This window comes from Anthonomus grandis, chromosome 10 (assembly GCF_022605725.1).
Source record: "Anthonomus grandis grandis chromosome 10, icAntGran1.3, whole genome shotgun sequence".
NCBI classification, from domain to species: Eukaryota; Metazoa; Arthropoda; class Insecta; order Coleoptera; family Curculionidae; genus Anthonomus; species Anthonomus grandis.
In genome coordinates this window covers 27,547,619-27,568,499 of record NC_065555.1, presented here as the reverse complement: position 1 = coordinate 27,568,499, position 20,881 = coordinate 27,547,619, and the positions used below count along the sequence as shown (strand labels likewise).

Sequence of the window (20,881 nt, the reverse complement as noted above, 5' to 3'; positions counted from 1 at the left end):
CGGCGGTAGGGAATTGTTTTTCCACATGTTGGCTGCACTGCCGCATAGCGTGATTTCTCCCCTCCACAACAAGACCGCTTCGAGGTCAGTACGTTGAGAACTATAGACGCAGCAACACGTTTAGTGAGAAATGTCAATCCAATCTCCCGCCAAGTGTGAAATACGCGGCGTTATCCGTTATCTCGTTTGGAAGGGATTAACTCCGGTTGAGGTTTGTAATCAGGTACAAACTGCATATGGTGATAAAGCTATGAATCGTACAAGTGTGTTCAAGTGGTGTCGCGAGTTTAAAAATGGTTGTACATCTGTGCATGATGATCAGAGGAGCGGAAGGCCTTCAATTGTGACTGAAGAAATTTTGGAAAATGCGATCCGTGACGATCGCAGATTGACCGTGGATGAATTTTCTGCAATGTTTCCACAAATCTCGAGATCTCTGGTACACGAAATCATCACAGAAACCCTCGGATATCGGAAACTGTCGGCGACGTGGGTCCCAAAACAGCTGACAGACCAACACAAATTGAATAGAGTTGAGGCCGGGCAAGAGTTTTTGAGACGCTACACACTGCATGGCGATGAATTTCTCCGCTCCATCGTTACTGGAGATGAAACTTGGGTTGCCCACTACACACCAGAAACCAAAAGGCAGTCTCAACAATGGCGTCACACCTCTTCACCCTCTGCCAAAAAGTTCAAAACGACAATTTCATCCAAGAAAATCATGGCATCCGTGTTTTGGGACTGTCAAGGCATAATTCTTATTGAATATTTGCCTCAAGGGGAGACCATCAACGCTGCAAGATACTGTCAGACCCTAAGAAAATTACGGAGGGCAATTCAGAACAAGAGGAGAGGCATGCTGACAAAGGGAGTCTGCCTGCTGCACGACAATGTCAGACCACACACAGCTAACGCCACGAAAAACCTGCTCGCCTCGTTTAAATGGGATGTCCTGGACCATCCTGCGCATTCCCCTGACCTAGCACCGTCAGATTACTACCTCTTTACCTCCCTGAAGCTGCACATGGGTGGAAAAAAGTTTTCAACCGACCAGGAGGTGAAGGAAGAGGTGGAGAAGTGGACGAAGGGATTGGCGAGAAACTACTTCGAGGAGGGCATCAAAAAACTGATACCCCGGTACACCACCTGCATTGAGAGGAATGGTGACTATGTCGAAAAATAGTTTAGATATGTACTAATGTAAACAGATATTTTTTTTGTTCAAATAAAAAAATGTATAACCTATAAAAATTTAGTACACTTATTTTCTGGACATGCCTCGTATTTCAAGTGTTTTTATGCCCCAACGTAATTTTTTAATTTTCAGTGAATTACTTTGAGCAATTATTTTCAGGGCAAAATAATATAGCAACGCTTTTAGTGGCATTCAATTTAAGCATCGTACTTACGTTTAAATGGTCCTGCGTCCTAACTTTAATTTCTTCTTGGCCTTGTTTTAACCTTTCGTATATTACGTTGTCAGCCCCTTTACAATACAAAGTCAGTTTACCATCCTTCCTTAAAATCACAGACATTCTTTTACGGATGTTGTTAAAATCTAAAATGCACAACAGCTCGTATACTTCTTTAGTTCCCATTACCTAAAACAGAAAAGATTTTTAAATTATTAAACAATAATAACGAATACTACTGTGTCATGTCTTAAAAAAAAAAGACTTACTTCTATTGTAATACTGTTAGGCGTTCTTTCTTTAAAAACAAAACCGAAATTCCTGGCAGCAGATACCAGAGCGGCTTCATCGGGAGACTGGGCTTGGTATTCTAATTTTCCGTCAGATTGCTGCAAATAATAATTGCGATAATTATATTTATTTATTTAAATATACGGCCAATTCACAAAAATAATATCAAATGATACAAAAAAATTGGTAATAAAATAATACTATAATTACAAAAAAATATATATACTATATACACAGGCTGATTTATAAATACATGTCAGCACTTCAGCAGTAAAAATAAACATAAAAGTCTATACAAATATGGGTCCGCAAGGCCTTTTTCTCGTTTTCAAAATACACAGTTTTTATTTAATTTTTCTATTTTTTAAATAAAATCTGTGATAATGTAAATATTGGAGTCAAAATTGGTACTCGGGGGTTTTAGAGTTACGGTTTTGGCGGACACTTTGAGCAGCTCTTATAAACTATGTATGACATCAATAAATTTGTAATATTCTCTTCTTTTCGTTTTCTGGAGGGCGTTCGAGTAAAAAGTAGTCAAAAAAATAATGTTTTAAGAATTTGATATTAGTAGATATCTAAAATAATATAAAATCTAAAAATCAAAGAATTTTATTTCAATTTTTTAGAAAAAATATAGAAAATAGTACTAGATGTATAGAAACTACCTACTAATTTTCAAAAAAATATCTATAGGGATGTAAAATTTATTGTGAAAAATACATTTTTTTCTTAAACTCTTATCACCCTGTATCTCAAAAATATAATAATTTTTGGAGAGCGGTTTTTGGCGCAACCTTGCTTATTTTAAGGCCCCCTCACAACTTCTCCAAGTTTGTCCCACTAATTATGAAATACCCTGTATACAATAATTTGTAATACAGCTATTAATATTAAAAATACCCGTCTTTACGATAGTTAAAAATAGTACTGGTATATTTGCTATTAGAATAAAAGTCTATTTTCGTAGAGCAATTATCTGACTTATTAAAGACATTTATAAAAAAGCCATTTGAAAGCCAAAAACATTGATAGAGAATTGCTTAACGAATTTTTACAGGTCACCCCATTTGAACACATAATTTATTTGGAAACAGTTAACGAAAAAGTCGCTGCCTTAAATAATTTTTTGATAAATTTGTTCGACGTTTTAGCACCTCTAACCCAGCACAAAATAAAAAAACAACAACCTCCATGGTTAACTTATACCATTAAAAAAATGATAAGTTTGAAGAACAAAGCCTACAAAAAATATCAAAAGACTAAAACTGATTTGAATTGGGACTATTACAAACAAATTAAAAATCAAGCTAGCATTGCAATACGCGAAGAAAAAAAACAATACCTCGCACAGATAGTAACTATGGGTTTTAAAGATAAAAAGATTTTCTGGCAAAGGCTAAAGAAACTTAATGTATTTTCAAATGGCAAAGTTAACGAATTACCCGATCATCTTAATGTCCCCAATTCTATAAATAATCATTTTATACAGGCCTCAGCGCAGAACAATTCAGTGCATGGAGATCTTTTAAATTTGTATCAAAATAAGCAAAGGCGTCAAATATTATCAAAATTTAATTTTCATACCGTGTCCACTGATATTGTGAGAAAATATTTATTCGAGATTAAATCGCTTGCTACCGGGGCGGATCAAATAAATCTAGAGATGTTGTTGTTGTGTGTGGACCGAGTTATACCTTTTGTAACTAATATTGTAAACTCATGTATATTAGACAAATGTTTTCCTGATGTCTGGAAGGTCTCAAAAATATTTCCACTTTTAAAAAAGCAAAATATTTCCGATTTTAATGATTTAAGACCTATTAGTATTCTGCCAGTTCTTTCTAAAGTCATGGAAAAGATATTAAATGTCCAAATTAGGGAGTACCTAGATAAATATAATATTTTACCGGCATTTCAGTCAGGGTTTAGATCGGGTCATAGCTGTACCACGGCACTTTTAAAGATCACAGATGATATTATTGAAGCTACTGATCAGGGTAAGGCCACTGCTTTAGTACTTATCGACTACAGCAAAGCGTTTGATCGTATCAATCATACATTACTCTACGCGATCTTAGGCTATAATGGGTTTGACTCTGACGCAATTGATATTATTAAAAGTTATTTAACCGATAGAAATCAATACGTTGAAACGAATAAGGGCATTTCATCTACTGCATTTCAGTTATGTGGAGTTCCACAAGGTTCCATATTGGGACCTGTTTTATTTTGTATTTATACTAGTAATCTCACCAGTTGTTTAAAATATTGCAGTGCTCATTTATATGCTGATGACACGCAACTCTACTTTTCTTTTTTTCCTGAAAGTAAAGAAATAGCTGCCAAGAAAATAAACGATGATCTAAAAGCCTTAATAGATTTTTCAGAAAAACACAATCTGCAAATAAACGCGTCTAAATCTACCTTCTTGATTTTCGGCAAAAATCGCGAAGTATTGCATCAGAGTATGGCTTTAGAAGCTTCCTCAAACAAGCTTTTGCATTCTACTTGTTCCCGCAATTTGGGACTTCACATTGACACCAATATGAGGTATAAACAGCATATAAGTAAGTGCATTCAATCTGCTTATTCTAATTTAAAACAACTGTTTCCGCATAGACACCTGCTTTCAACATCTCAAAAAATTACTTTATGCGACGCTCTGGTTTTGAGTCATTTTAATTTTGCCGACGTCGTATATGGTCCATGCTTAGACTCTATCGACAAAGGTCGAATTCAGCGAGTGCAAAAGTCATGCTTGCGATTAATTTACGGCATTCGTCGTGGACATCCTGTAAGTTACATGCTACGACAAACCAAATGGCTTTCTATGGAGGATCGTAGAAATCTGCATGCTGCTACTGTATTTCACCAAGTAATAACTTTAAATCGCCCCTCGTATCTATTAAATAAAATACGCTATAGAACTGACGTACATTCTTTGAATCTCCGGCATAGAGGTCTAATTTCTCCGCCTTTGCATACCACTATGTTTTATCAGCGGTCATTTTCTTATAATATTTATTTAATTTACAACCAGATTCCGGAGGACTTTAAAAATGTATCAACAAGCGTATTTAAACATAAATACAAAAAATATTTATTGCGGTAAAATGGGTATATCTGGCGATCGTCGCGTTTACTAAATATGTATGTATTGGGTATGTTAAAGCTTATTGGATGTTTGGCACTTGTTGGGGGATACCTAGTAATTTATTTTGGATGCAACAAAAGGAACAGAAAAGAAATTATAACTTATTTAATGAAGGAGGTTAAACACGAATCTTTTTTAAATTGCCTTTAGCCTCCTTTTTGCCTATATTATGGTTAAGATGTTTTTTTAATTTTAAAGCATATGATATTTATTATCTTTGTATCTAGTTAAGATATAATATTTGATTGTAAATTGGGCAAATAAACGATGTATTATTATTATTATTATTATTATTTATTGGGTCGCATAAATTGGGTGAGAGTTAAAAAATTTTCTGATGAGGTTTTAATATTAAGGTTCCTTAAGACACTCAAAAGCCTTTTGCCTGATTTATCATATTTTAGCTCAACTAGATTGGCAGCTTTTGCTCTTCTTATAAGTTAAATTAACCAATATACTGGCTTTTTGCTAATCCTGGTATTCTTATAAGGTACATGATTGTTGAATAATAAGTTAATATTTTGATTTCGAACAGTCCTATGAAAAATATCGTCACAATTAATTTGGATTAAGTCCATTGCAATTCTATCCAAAAAGTATGGAAAGAATGCAAAACGGCATTTTATTATGATCATTTATATGACACGTAACAGTGCTTCTCTTATGATAAATTTTCTTACAATTAAGAAAAATCCAAAGGATCCAAACACGTAGCAGAAGTATTTTTAATAGGCGTAGGCTCATTTATCAGTTGGTCGTATCCGTAATGATTTAATGAAGAATACAGAGAGTTAGGTTTTAAGATGTCGGTGTTCAGATCACCAAACACTATAGAGAAGTCATAACCAACTTAAATATGAGAAAAATAAATTTTACCAAGGAAATTCAATATGTAGTATGTTAGAAATTGTAAAGGGCAAGAAAGATGTATTAAGAGACTATGAAGAGTTAAAACACAGTGAGTTGAAAAAGTGAGTATATATGTACTTGAACATTAACACAGTAATGGTGGTTGTTTTGTGTAGCTTTATTTGTTTCCAGTATTTCCAACAGATCAAGTTTATTGCTAAACTATAATTTTTACATTAGCCCCCAAAAAAGGGATTTGGAACTGTTGGCGGTCGAGTGCGAGAACAACTTTAGCTTTATCAATGATTTCCCATTAAAGGAGACACTCAGATCTCAGGTGGTTTCATGTATTAACACATATCATAGGCGCAATAGCTTCCCTCCCTCGAGTGTTTCCCCCAATCTTAAGACTCTAAAATTTACAGAATAAGATCATTACTAATAACTTAACTAAAGCAGACAAAAGCAAATGTCTAAATAACTGTCAATCTGTACAAGGTTGAATATGTAGAAAAAGTTGAGAGCTTTTTGCCTACAGATAATTTTTCAGTTATTAGCCTCTTTCCTACTGACAAATGTTTAGTTAAAAATACATTAAAACAAGTAAATACAAGTTTAAAAGTTCATTTTCTATAAAAAAAAATTCCACTCAAATAGCTCAAGAGTTGAAAGATATCATTATACCCGATTCATCTTTTCTAGTATCTTTTGATGTTTCTAACCTCTTCCCTAGCATTCCTCTTAAGGACTTGTTACCTTTAATTGCAGACTTACTTAAAAAAAATACTGATCTTGAAAAAGTCCATATTGATAACCTTCGCGTTCTGGTTGACTTAGTTTTACAACAAAATTTGTTCCAATTTAACAATAAATACTACAAACAAAGCTCAGGTGTTGAAATGGGTTCTAGCCTGTCCCCTCTTTTAGCTGAATTGTTTACGTCAGACTTGGAAAATAAAAAATAGTCTCCTCTTTCAACACATTTTCTTTATCAAACGATATGTGGATGATATTTTTGCCATTTTTAAGGGTAGTCTCTCCGATCTTCAAAATTTTATCACGTTCTTAAACTCTTTACACTAATGCGTTAATTTTACATGTGAAATTGAAACCAACGAATCTTTAGCATTTTTAGATCTTAGATTAACACGTATAAACACTAGGATCAAATTTTCAATATACCGTAAGCCTACATCCACTGACAGTACCATCACTTATAACTCAAATCACCCTAATAGACTTTTCTTGATTCCCCTAGATAAAGCTGACTTTAACGATCTGTTGTAAATACTCAAAATAAATAAAGCCACACAAAACAATCACCATAACTGTGTTAATGATCAAGTACATCACTCTTGTACTTACTTTTTCAACTCACTATATTTTAACTCTTCATAATCTCTTAATACATCGTTCTTGCCCTTTACAATTTCTTTTATATAGTACTAATCCGTTGCTTTCCTTCTTCACAACGTACTAATCATTATGTTCACCGCGCTATCTAATATGTTTTCTATGCTTCTGCTTTCCCTCTGCTGAGGGTTTTTTGACATAGAATCAAACTTTGGCGCGTATATCTGATATTAATTTTAAACTTGTGTAAGTGTAATTGTGTATATTAGTTTTAAAATTTTTTTCTGTGTCTGTCCTTTTGTTTTTTGTTCAAAACTACTTCCTTTTAGTATCCCCTGATCATGGACACCACTGTGTCTGAAACATGTCGGGTTATTTTAAAAAACTGAATGTTTAATAAATAAGCGGAGGTAGGCTGCTTTTTCATTTTACCTGAATTCAATAAGTATTTTGTGGAGAGCATTGAGAATATCATATCGGCAATAAATCGACCATCTGCTAATTTGACGTACTTCAATCTAAATGAAAGCGCGGAGAATCACAGCTTTACAGAGTTCACTACGTTTGAAAACGTTTCAATGGTCGACCTAAGAAGAATTGTGAGTGGAATAAAAAATGTTGGTGGCGGTGAATCTCGTATTTCAGCACGGGTTTTAAAGATGTTATAAATGAAATGATATGAATGATAAAAAAGTATTAGATGTTATAAATGCATACTTTACTAAGAGGCATTTTCTATGGAATGGAAGTCATCTTTGGTAGTTCCGGTACCGAAGGTTCCAGGTACTAAACAGTACTCGAGTTTTAGACCCATCAACACTGTTCCAGTATACGAGAAATCATTGGAACTCACTGGGAAGGAGCAGCTACAGAGACATTGTGATGAGAATAATATAATTGTTTCTGGTCAATCGGGATTTCGAGCACGACATTCTTGCGAGTGTGATGGTTGGCATCTGTGATTTGTTAGTGCAATTGATGACAATATCTTAGTATTGGCTGTGTTTTTAGATTTTAGAACAGAAGAGCTTTTGAGACTGTTCATAGGGATATTTTGATTGATAAATTCGAGAATATGGGTATAAAGCACTTAGCTTTGGATTGGTTAAAATCCTACTTATCTGGCAGGACACAAAAAGTAAAGTATGAGTCAGCTGTGTCTGAATCTATCTTGGTGAAATATGGGGTACCACAGGGGACTGTTTTAGGGCCATTGTTGTTTTTTCTGTATATAAATGATATAGTCAAACATGGAAAAAATTGTAAAATTACATTATTTGCTGACGTTACAATGATATGTGACGTCGATAATAGTATCGAACAAACATTATTATTTATTTCATTATTTCATTAGAAGTAAGCGCTAGTTTACTATAAATTTGATTTAAGAGATCAGTGCTTGCTTTCAGCCATTTAATGATTTTTTTTTAATTCAGTTTAAAAAAGATTTAGGTGAGATTCTTTCAATAACGATTGGTATAAATCTATGATTTGCTCCACAAATTTCTGAGCATTGTCCATAAAATAGTCCAGTGCAATTTAAATAAAAATTTGTTTGGTTTATTCGGCCAGGGGTCCCATCAATTTTAACTCCTAATGGAGCAAGATATCAATAATGACTTGAGTGTTTTTATGGCTGTGTAAAAATAGTCTTAGCATTAAAGCCACAAAATCGAAATTGTTGCAAAAAACAGAATAAGTTTGGTAAATATAGAAAATTTTATTATTAATATAAATTGCTTTAAATTGCAGTATGAGCAACATATGAAATATCTTGGAATTGTATTAGATCCTCACTTAAACTTCTATGCTCATTGCGATTATATAGTCAGAAAATTTCCGCAAAAGGTTGGTTTTTTTATCTCGAATAGGCAAACATTTAACAACGTATACGAAATTATTACTTTACAATAGCTTTGCGGCACCCCATTTACAATACTATTCAACTTTATTGTTCAGTATGCCCACTTATAAAATAGCCGAATTTCAGATAGTACAAAACATAGTACCTGTGATATCTAAGTTAAATTTGTTGCAATTATTTATTCTCTGTAACGCAAAAAATAATGCTTAATGCTTTTATATTTATATTTAAGATTAAAAATAGAATGTTACCTACCTACATTTGTGATAGGGTGAATTGCTTTATAAATGTTCATGACTATTATACCAGAAACCGTAATGATTTCATCGTAGTCAATCGATACAACACTACACAGATGTTGAACAGTATTCTGAATAAAGGTTTGTTAGAGTTTATTCGACTGCCAAAAAATATTACAGAATGCAAAAGTTTTAATGCATTTAAAAGATTAATTAAAAATTATTTATTGTCTAAAATTGTATCCTAATTGATTTATATAAATAATTGTTTTGTTGTATTTATCTCTTGTTGTCTAAAACTATGACAATTTTAATGGTTTTAAAGGACTCTTATTTGCTATTATTTTGTTGGGTTAGTTAGTTCTTAGGACATTTTTTATGGGCTTTATATGTAATGTTTTTTCTATGTTTTATGTATAGTATTATATTAATTGTATCTTATATTATTTTTTATTATTCGACGTGCTCCACAGTTGGATTGTGATGTGACTGCTTGACGGGGTATTTCTGGAAAACCGGATTGTCCATGGAATACCGAAACGATCCAAAATGTCTCCAGGAAATAACCGAGGTGCCCTGTTTAGCCTGAGCCAATAAAAACGACCTAGAAAACATGTGTCCTAAAATGATCGAAACATCAACAAAAGCCGACCATGAGATGCAACATCAGCACTATCATCGAATGTTGATATATCGCAAAGAAAGTGGAGCGGAACGTTTAACTATTTAATTATATTGTGTATATTTGAATAATATTTAATAGCCAAAGATACATTATTGTTATTATAATTTTCGCATACCTTATTATGTCATAATTAAATATTTTAGATGCTCATATATGCTATTACATTATAAGATTTGTATTGTTTTCTTTGTAGCATTATGCTAAATAAATGCATTATTATTATTATTATTATTATTATTAAATTTTTCAACATTTTTCAGCTATTTTAGCTCACATTAATTTCTGTTAGGTTTTGTCTAAGGTTTTGCTATGATGTTCGAAAATATCAGGATATAACGTCATATTTAAGCAAATCTGGTTGGCTCCCTGTCAGGGAAAGGTATCACTTACATTTGACGTGCCTAGTATAAAAAAATTAGAGTTACAAAATTACCGATATACCTCCATGAAAAACTTAGCACTCTCTCTGAATTCCATGCTGATGGGTCGGCCCATACTCACCATGGTGGGCTTCTATGTGTATCAAGGCATAATAATGAATTCTTTAAGCGAAGTTTGAGCTAATCAGCTGCACAATTATTTAACTCACTTTCCACTAAGATAGTTCAACAAAGTTCGTCTTTAGTGAGCTTCCGAGAAGGGATCAAGGAAATTTTACTATCTCTCCGAATGTAATTATCTTTTTTACAGCAAAATTGTATACCTAAATCTCAAATAGAGAAAAAAAACATAAACAATACAAACAGCAAAGTTAATTGGATAATCCCAAAAACGCTCTTACAACTTCAGCACCAGAGCGTACAAATAATCACAAGATTGTGAGATTCTATTAGCGTTATTACGCATTAATACAAAGGTGAATTTAAGAGTATATTCGTATTTACCTTAATACAGTAAAAAGGCTTAGTATTCCTAGAATATAATCGTGGTACACAAAAATTTAATTTTTTTAGCAATTCAGAACAGTCCCACGTATAATTCTATGCAACAACACAACTGAAGCTTTGTTTCTCCTGAATTCAAGAGATTCGACAGAGAATCGAGTTAAAAGTAGATTATATGAGATGCCCTATGGAGAAACTTACTTTAAATATTTTCCATCGAATACTTGTGAATTTCATAGTAAGGGCTCCATATAACAGAAGCGTATACAAGTTTAGAACGTACAAAGCTAAAAAATAACGTTTTTATTGCTTCTGTCTTATTAAAACCTGGACAGCTGCACACTATAAAGTCCAGTGACCTATTAGCGCGATCAGAGACAGACTCCACCTGATCCACAAAGGTTAATTTAGGGTCAAAAAGTACACCCACATTTTTGATTTGTTGATAATCCATATGTAAATTCAATTGAATTTTTTTCCATGAAAAAGTAAGCACTTTACATTTCGAGACATTAACCCCTTGCTGCATCTTGTGTCATATATGATACATACTAAAATTAATATATTTTCAAGATCCTAGAATCTAAAAATTAAATAAATGCATGATGTAGCATATTTGGGACCGAGGAATAAACACGTGAAAACAATTCCGACATCGCGGCAACAAAGCACGCTTTTTTGGCGCGATTTGCCAGTTGAGAATCACATATTTGTCGGTGTAGTCGATGTTTATGTTGTTAAAGTGTAATTTTTGTTTAGTAAAAAGTTAGTTTCGTGATTAAAAATATAGACGTTTATAGTTTATTTGTTGCGCTTTCATTTGAAGGTGAGTTCAAGCAATATTTTTAATTTTTTTAGACATTAGGTACAAACATTGTTTTGATGCATATATGGGATATCATGCATATATACGTGGTAATAAGAGTTCGGTTGGTTTCAGATGGATCCGAATATATTTTACGGAATTAACAGCAAATATGTTAGAGATGTACCGGAGGATAATGAGAGTGATGTTCCCGATTTGTCAGATGATGAAGACAATAATATCCCAATGAACCATCATAATATATTAGCTTACGAAAGTGATGACTCTATGCCTGAAGGAGATTATGACGAGACAACCATTCCTGAAACGGATGTGGAGTCTGATGATAGTGAAAATATGACTCTCCAGGAAATTGTGGAGAAAATAAATCCAGGATCCTGGAGAACCGGAAATCTTAGGAAAGATCCAAAGGAGCTTGAATTTACGGGCAATCTGAATATGCCCCCAGAGGTTGCTGATTTAGAGACACCATCAGAGTTTTTTAAGTTCTTCTTGACTAATGACCAGTGGTTTCTTTTATCAATTCCCCCTGCTACCTGTATTGTTACATGAAACTTGTTCCAATACTGGCCTGGCTGCTTCAGTATCGAAATCGAAGATCCAGCCTTTGCCAAAATGCTGGTTTAGTTAGTGGACTGTATATTTGAATTGCAATAAAACTCTTGACTCGTAAAAAACCCCGTATATTCTTCGAGGACAGATTACACTGATTTTTACAAGAAAGACACGAATTGAAACTTAAACGTAATATATAAAATGTGGATATCAAGGCGCGGGGGCAAAACCGACTGTCAACAAAAAAGCCGAAACATCAAACGTAAAACCGGCGCGGCGAATGAAACTGCCATACTCGTCTCGTCTCGGTGCTAAATTGTGACTCACTCTCAAACTATCGACCCAATTCAGGCGGGATTTGTTCCTTTTGGGACGATCGATACCTACGCACTCGCGGCACTGCCTTTTCATGCGAATTACTAGGAAATACCGACGCGGCGATATCTTTGTACAGTTCTTGGAATTTATTATGTTTATTTTACCTTTTAAGCCGCAAAGAAATATAAAATAATGTTTTATATTTTAGAAGTCTTAACATGGCCCCCGCGTTGAAACTTGATTTCAACAAAGAAACTTATTCTAGATAACAAAGGAAACCATGCAACTTAACCTAACCTTAACTAGTACATGGGCCGTAGGCTGACAGAACACCATAAATCCTTAATCTAGCCTAGCTAAAGGTACAACCTTAATCTACAGGTAAACGCGCGAGCTTAATTACGGCACGCTTAATGATACCCGTTTTGGTTTTTACACTCGCGACTCGCACGATTCCATCCTTCCCGGGATGTACATCACAAATGCGACCAAGTCGCCACTGAAAAGACGGTAAGTCATTGTCATGCACTAAAACTAGATCACCCACACAAAGGTTCGGGTTTGAGACCTTCCATTTGGTTCTCTGTTGCAAGGACGTCACATATTCCGTGGACCACCGGTCCCAGAAATGTTGCCGAATTTTCTCAAGCTGCTCCAACTCATTTAGGCGATTAGTTGGAGTCTCTCGACAGTCTGTATATGGCAAATAACCTGACGTGCGTCCAATCAGAAATTGGGAAGCGGTTAACGCGCTCAGATCATTCGGATCTGCCGTTAAAGGCGTTAAAGGTCTCGAATTGAGAATGTTTTCTACCTGAGTGATTATCGTATAAAGACTTTCAAAGGTTAAATTAGAAAGGTTATTTGATAAAACCTTTAACAAATGCCGCTTTGCTGCCTTTACAGCAGCCTCCCATATGCCACCATGATGTGGGGAGTAGGCTGCTATGAAATGCCAATTTATGTTTAGATTGGTACCACATTCCCTTATAATGTCATTTTTATTAGACTTCAAGAATTGGCCCAGTTCCTTTAAATGATTACTGGCGCCAATAAAATTAGTGCCGTTATCTGAGTAAATGTTGGCTGGCTTGCCTCTGCGAGCAATGAATCTTTGAAATGCCTCAAGAAACTTATTTGTGCTCAGGTCGGTAACTAACTCCAAATGTACGGCTTTTACGGTAAGACAGACAAAAACACAAAGATAACATTTAAATGTTCTGCATCCACGACCCTTACGATCTTTGTAAAGAAAAGGACCTGCGTAATCGACCCCGACATCCACAAACGGACCCTTTGCAGACACGCGAGTTTTTGGTAAGTCTCCCATCAAATGACTGATAAAACGCGGTTTAAATTTGAAGCAAAGAATGCACTCTCTCACCACCTTTTTTGCAATATTCCTTCCAGATACCGGCCAGAACTTTTCTCGAACTCTGGCTAATAATAATTGAGGGCTGCAATGAAAAGAATTGAAATGCTCATGTTTAAAGACCAAATAGGTAAAATGATGCTTCGACGGTAACAGCATAGGATGTTTCTTGTCCATAGAATAACAAGAATGGCGAAGCCTGCCACCAACTCTTATGATACCATCTACTAGGATAGGCAAAATGTTACTTTTATTGTTAACACAATTATTTTTCTTTAAAAAGTTTAATTCTTCAAGAAATGCTTCTTGCTGAACCAGCCCTACCAGCTTTATTGTGGCTATATGCAACTCGTTTGCGGTGAATTCATCGACGATTCTGTCAGATTTAGCGGACTTACAATTGCGTATGAATCTGATGCAATAAGCTACGACTCGAATGGTTTTGGAAAATGAGGAAAATCTTTCATAAGGAAAGGCGAGATTACTACCGGACTAATCAAGCCTAGGGGATCGAAAATCCTTGCGGTCTCTGATAGGATGAATCTCTTGGTCAGTTTATTTTTTAATGGCGATAATTTAATGTTATAGGAAAATATATCATCCGTACTTGTCCACAGCATACCGAGAGTTTTACATGTCGTTGACTGATTAAAATAGAATTTGTCGTCAGAATTATTTGAATCTTGTAGATTTTCTAGAATATCTGGATTATTGGATCTCCATTTGTGTAACTTAAAATGGGCGGAACCTAATATAGAAGTTACTTGCTTGCTAAGTTCAATGACCTCAGTGGCCGAACTGGCTCCCCACAACCAATCATCAATATAGAAATTTCGCCTAATCGCCTCTGAAACTTGAGGATGCGATTGTTGGTTGTCAATGGAAAGCTGTAACAGACACCTTGTAGCGAGAAATGGGGCACTAGCTGTGCCATACACAACCGTGTTTAATGAGTAGGATTGGAGCTCCTTCTCTGGGCTGGATCGCCAATAAATCAATTGTAGAGGCTTAAAATCCTCAGCTACACGAATTTGTCGGTACATTTTACAAATATCCGCAGAAACTACATACGAATGCTGACGGAAACGTAATAAAATTGAGACAAGGTCTTCTTGAATCGTTGGACCTACTAGTTGAAGGGAATTGTAAGAATAACCACTTGAGGAAATGTAAGAGCTGTTAAAAACCACACGTAACTTTGTGGTGGCACTCTCTTCACGCAAAACGCCATGATGAGGTGAATAGAAGCATGTGTCATTTGATGATGGTTCAAAGGGTGACATGTGGTCTAAGTGAATGTACTCTTGCATGAAATCTGTGTACATTTCTTTAAGTTTTGGGTTGGAGGCGAGCTTTTTCTCCAATGAAAGAAACTGTTTTGTAGCACCAGATCTTGTCTCGCCAAGACATGAAATAGATTCCTTTAATGGGATGGAAACAATGAACCTTCCATCAGAATCTCTTTGGAACGTTTTTTGAAAATGCTCTTCTGCTTGCTGCTCTTCCTGTATGAAGGGTTTTTCCACAGAAACTTCCTCAATCTCCCAGAATTTGGTTAAGGAAGCCTCCAGATCTGTGGTTCTAGAATGGTTACAGATAACCTTATCTTGTTGACTTGGACTCAGAGGCCCAGATATATACCATCCAAGATGGCTTTCTTGGAGAACAGGCATATTTGGCCCTAAATGTCTTACCCCTTTACGGAGAAGCCTCCAAAAGATAGCAGCACCCAGGAGCATATCAATTCTACTTGACTCGAAGAACTTTGGATCTGCAAGTTTAATGAAAGATGGAATTTCCAAGAAACCTGGACTAATGGAATGTGTAGGTAAACTATCAGTAATGTCTGGAATAATCAAACACTGGACATTAGTTTTAAAAGGAGAATTGGAAGACTTTAAATGTATAACACATGATTTGGAAACATGAGTATGGCCTTGATTAATGCCATTAACGGAAATGTCCACTGAATCTTGTGGAACCATTAGTTTCTCGGCCATATCTCTAGTAATGAAACTTGACATGGAGCCGCTGTCTAACAGTGCTCTGCATGTATGTAATTTGCCATTTATGTCTGAAACTTGGACTAATGCAGTGGCCAACAAGACTTGACCTTGGACCGAAACGCTGCAACTAGTCGTCTGATTAGGAATATTGGCAACTTGATTGTCGAGGAACAATGTCTCAGATTCTGGTAAAGTCATGATATTAGAACTAGAACAATGCCTCGCTGAACTATTTGCATTATTAGTGAAAGAACAATTGAAAACATGCAACAACGAATTATGTTTCTCCTTGCAATGCCTACAGGACCCAGCATTACAAGTCGAACGGTCATGGCCTTTTTTTAAACAATTCATACATATCCTCAATGCTCTTAATCTGTCCTCCTTTTCTTTTACTGACAACTTATGAAAAGCCTCACATTTGTAAATAGAATGAGGTTTGTCACAGTGATAGCAAGAAAATGAGTTACTTCGGTTAGCTAGAGTTGGATTGGGATCTCTATTGGTCGTAGTATTCCCAGAAAACCGTTTACCAGACATGGTTTTAGATTTAAAATCATGTTGACCCGATTTAGAATTCTCGTTTGGCTTATGAAGGCCAATTTTGTATAGAAAGTCTGCTCTAGCCGTTAAAAAATCTTTTAAACAAGAAATTGTAGGTGAATCCACCTTTGAAATACATTGTTCCCACTCTTTAATTGTGTCTTTATCGAATTTACTAGAAACCATGTAAATTATAAGTGGATCCCAATTTTGTGTTTTCACCCCGCAGCATTCTAGAGAATTCAAGTTTTTCGACAGTAAATCAACAAAATTTCGAAAAGACTGAGGAGAGCTTGAATTGATCTCTGGAATACTAAACAAAGACTTGATATGATTGTGAATGATTAATTTCTTATTGTCATAGCGCTGACATAAGATGTCCCAAGCCAACTCATAATTGCTCGCAGAAATCTCCAAGCATTGTATACACTGAGCAGCTGAACCTTCTAACGAGGCCTTAAGATAGTGATATTTCTGGATTTGATCAAGATTGCTAACACTGTGAACTAGAGAAACATATAGTTCTTTAAACTCGAGCCATTTATCAAAAGCACCTGAAAACTTGGGCAATTCAATGACCGGCAATTTGACATGTAAATTATTTGAACTAGATGTAGTATTTGAGGCACTAGATGGAGTATTATTTTTACTAGATAAATCAAAAATTAGTTCTTTGGCCATAGAAATGGTACTATAATAAGTATCTTCAAATGAACTATCATGATACCTATCATAGTCTATGCCCTCTAAAGAAAACTGAACTTCATTGTAATCGTTTAACAAATGACCTTCTAAATCTTTTAATCTAGTATCAAGCTCTATTAGTTTCGAGCCACTTGGACTTTCTTGAACTGCATCTAAGAATCTACTAAACCGCTCTAGTTTGGCTGTCAAAATATCCTGCTTTCTGACTAAATTGTCAGCCACATCGCTTTGACTAGAGGTTTCAACCGCAGATCCAGTATTCCTTTTTCCCATTTTAATTTATTATTGGGAATATAAATGTAAAATTGTCAAATGTAAAAGAAATAATATAAATGAAAGCAGAAAATATAGGCAGATGTTAAAGTATGGCTAGGTACCTAGTACAACGGAGAACTAAGTACTCAATGAAAGCCTTTTACAAATTGTATACCTAAACCCGACCTAAATTCCTACTTAAAATTAAGCATGCAGTTTCCTAAAATAGTGCTTAGAAACTAGCTTAATTGCGCTTTATATAACGAACGCCACTGTATAATAATAAGTTTATTTGCCAACGGTAAAAATGTCCCACTGGAGGGGAGCAACTTGAGAATTATAACAACATATAACACTGGAACAGCTGGAACGGCAGGAACAGGAACCATCTAGGACAGGAACCCCCAAATGATCTGGAACCTCAGGAACCCTCTAGAACAGGCCTACAGGAACGCAGCAACACCGGAACCAGGAACGTAAACAAAGGCGACCATGCAGGTATTTGGCACCCAGGCACACCCAGTAACAGGAGACAGGAACCTCACAGCGACTTGAAACTGCACTGCAGGCTGTAGGTCTCTCCAATGGACAGTAAATAGAACATGCACATTTACCTTATTTGTATGCTGCCAAGATTGCACACACTTGACACTCGAATCGAATCTCGTCGTTTTGCCCGTAACGAAAAATGTAAATATCCGAAACACCTTATATATAGCGAACCACAAATTATCCGGCCGAAGGATCAAAAAATGTATTGTTACATGAAACTTGTTCCAATACTGGCCTGGCTGCTTCAGTATCGAAATCGAAGATCCAGCCTTTGCCAAAATGCTGGTTTAGTTAGTGGACTGTATATTTGAATTGCAATAAAACTCTTGACTCGTAAAAAACCCCGTATATTCTTCGAGGACAGATTACACTGATTTTTACAAGAAAGACACGAATTGAAACTTAAACGTAATATATAAAATGTGGATATCAAGGCGCGGGGGCAAAACCGACTGTCAACAAAAAAGCCGAAACATCAAACGTAAAACCGGCGCGGCGAATGAAACTGCCATACTCGTCTCGTCTCGGTGCTAAATTGTGACTCACTCTCAAACTATCGACCCAATTCAGGCGGGATTTGTTCCTTTTGGGACGATCGATACCTACGCACTCGCGGCACTGCCTTTTCATGCGAATTACTAGGAAATACCGACGCGGCGATATCTTTGTACAGTTCTTGGAATTTATTATGTTTATTTTACCTTTTAAGCCGCAAAGAAATATAAAATAATGTTTTATATTTTAGAAGTCTTAACACTACCATTTATCAGCTTGGTTAAACACAGTTTTGAGGGAGGTGACTAAGTTTAGGAGTGTTTATTCAACTAAAAATTCAGTGGATTTGTCAAATAGTCTGAAAAATCTTTACATACCTGACGGATCTATACTTATTTCTTTGGATGTAAAAAATCTTTTTCCTAGTATTTCCCCTACAGAATGTATAGATCTGGTATGATGAACTCTATTATTAAAATCTTCCCTTAGTCGAGTTATAGTTGATAACCTCTTGGACTTGCTCAGCCTTGTTGTAAATCAAAATATCTTCCAATTCAATAATAAAATTTTCAAACAATTCTCTGGATTGGCTATGGGTTCATGCCTTTCCCCACTGTTAAGTGAAATTTTTATGAGCAACCTAGAAGAAAGGATTGTTAAGGGTAGGTTTGGGGAGTTTCTCATTGAATATAAGAGGTACGTTGACGATATTTTCATCGTCTGGAATGGCCAGAAAGAAGATTTGACAAATTTTCTTCGTTTTGTGAATTCTTTGCACCCAAAGATTTCTTTTACCATTGAGGAAGAACAAAATGGTAAACTGCCATTCCTAGACCTCCTTATAGAAAGACTCAATAATAAACTAATATTTGAAATATATTGTAAACTCACAACTACTGATAATGTCATTCAATATGCGTCTATTTCTCCCTATCCATACAAATTTGCCTCCTTCAATTCTTTCTTTTACAGACTTTTTAACATCGCCCTGTCAAAGGAAGCGTTTGCTAAAGAGCTTAATATTATAAAACATATTGCTTTTAATAATGGATTTCCACTTTACTTAATTAACAAATTATACTTTAAGTTCTTAAATAAATATAGGTTGACTTACAACCTTCTTCATGCGAAAGACGACAAAAAGTCCTTTAGATCTTTATCCTTTTTCGGCTCAATTTCATTAAATTTAGCTAAATTTTTTAAGACCTCTAATATCAAAATCGCTTTCAAAACCGCGAATAATTTAAAAAAACAGTTAGTGAGCGTGATAGACAAGGCAAATGTCTTTTCGAAATCAGGGGTTTACTCTTTGAAATGTGGGGATTGTGACGCTGTATATATTGGCCAATCTGGAAGAAAAATTTCTACACGCGTTAAAGAACATGTAGCGTTGTTGTTGAGAAATTTAAAAATACAGACGTCCGTGATACAAAGTCAGCGTTTGCGAATCACCTGTTAGCTTCCACACATCACTTTTCTCCAGAAGTCGGAGCTGAAATACTTCATGAATGCCCTAAAGGGAAAAAGCTTGACCTTCTGGAGAGGATGGAAATTACTAAAGCCAAGAAGAGTCCTGTTCTTGTCTGTGTTAACGACGTATTTAATTTTGAACCCAACCTTATTTTTAATAATCTTATTTAATCAATTTTATATTTACATAATCTCTTCCAACTGAAATAAGTTTAATATTGTGTTAGAATGTATGTTTTGAACTTCTCCTCAGTGTTCCGGTAGCCCATAGGTTATAGTCTCTGACTTGTAAGCTTGTTGTTGCGGGCTCGATTCCCAATAGGTGTGATATTTTACAATTTTTTATTTTTTATTTTTTTGGTTCTAAATAACTGTATAGTCATCCTAACCTTAAATGTATGTTTATTTACTGTTTTGCCAACGTTAGTGGCTTTTTAAGGTTTTAGTCTTTTTAATGTCCTCTTTTTTTCTTTCAAGACTAATTATTATTGTTTTAGGCCTGATGATGCTCTCAATAGAGCGAAACACGTGTAGCTTTAAGTAAATGTTGTGAGACCGTGACTTTGTGTTTTTCATTGTTTTTCGTCTGTTGTATACGTCGGTCTCTTTGTGAAAAATGGATGAGATTTTCTTATAATGAAATTATATCGACGATAACAACCGAATCAAATTTATATTGCTTACAAAAACATATAAACCGTCCCACAAACCTTACAGATGATGAAATAGAACAATTCATTGGCATGTGTTTATATATGTCCATCATACAATTGCCTCAAGCTAGGAACTATTGGTCACCACATTTAGGCCACCCCGCCATATCTAGGGTCATGACATATAACAGGTGGGAAGAAATCAAACGATTTATACATTTTAATAATAATGATAATTTTATACCTCGTGGCAAGCCCGGTCATGATAAGTTATTCAAGATAAGACCTTTACTAGAAAGGTTACAAGAAAGACTAAATATAATTCCTGTTGAAGAACATATTGCGGTCGATGAACAAATTATTCCCACTAAGGCCAGATCGACAATCAAACAAT

At 35.2% G+C, this 20,881-nt stretch overlaps 1 protein-coding gene across 8 annotated transcripts in view; it reads right to left on the bottom strand.

The window, feature by feature from the left end:
• The window catches only part of LOC126741031 (probable phospholipid-transporting ATPase IM), a 374,205-nt gene that overhangs the window by 107,485 nt on the left and 245,839 nt on the right, over window positions 1–20,881 (bottom strand). For all 8 annotated transcript variants that reach the window (XM_050447297.1, XM_050447302.1, XM_050447300.1 and 5 more), the window contains 2 exons: window positions 1,685–1,804; window positions 1,413–1,604 (listed from right to left, as the gene is read on the bottom strand). In XM_050447297.1, the coding sequence (XP_050303254.1) occupies window positions 1,413–1,604; window positions 1,685–1,804 (312 nt within the window). The remainder of the gene's footprint in view (window positions 1–1,412; window positions 1,605–1,684; window positions 1,805–20,881) is intronic.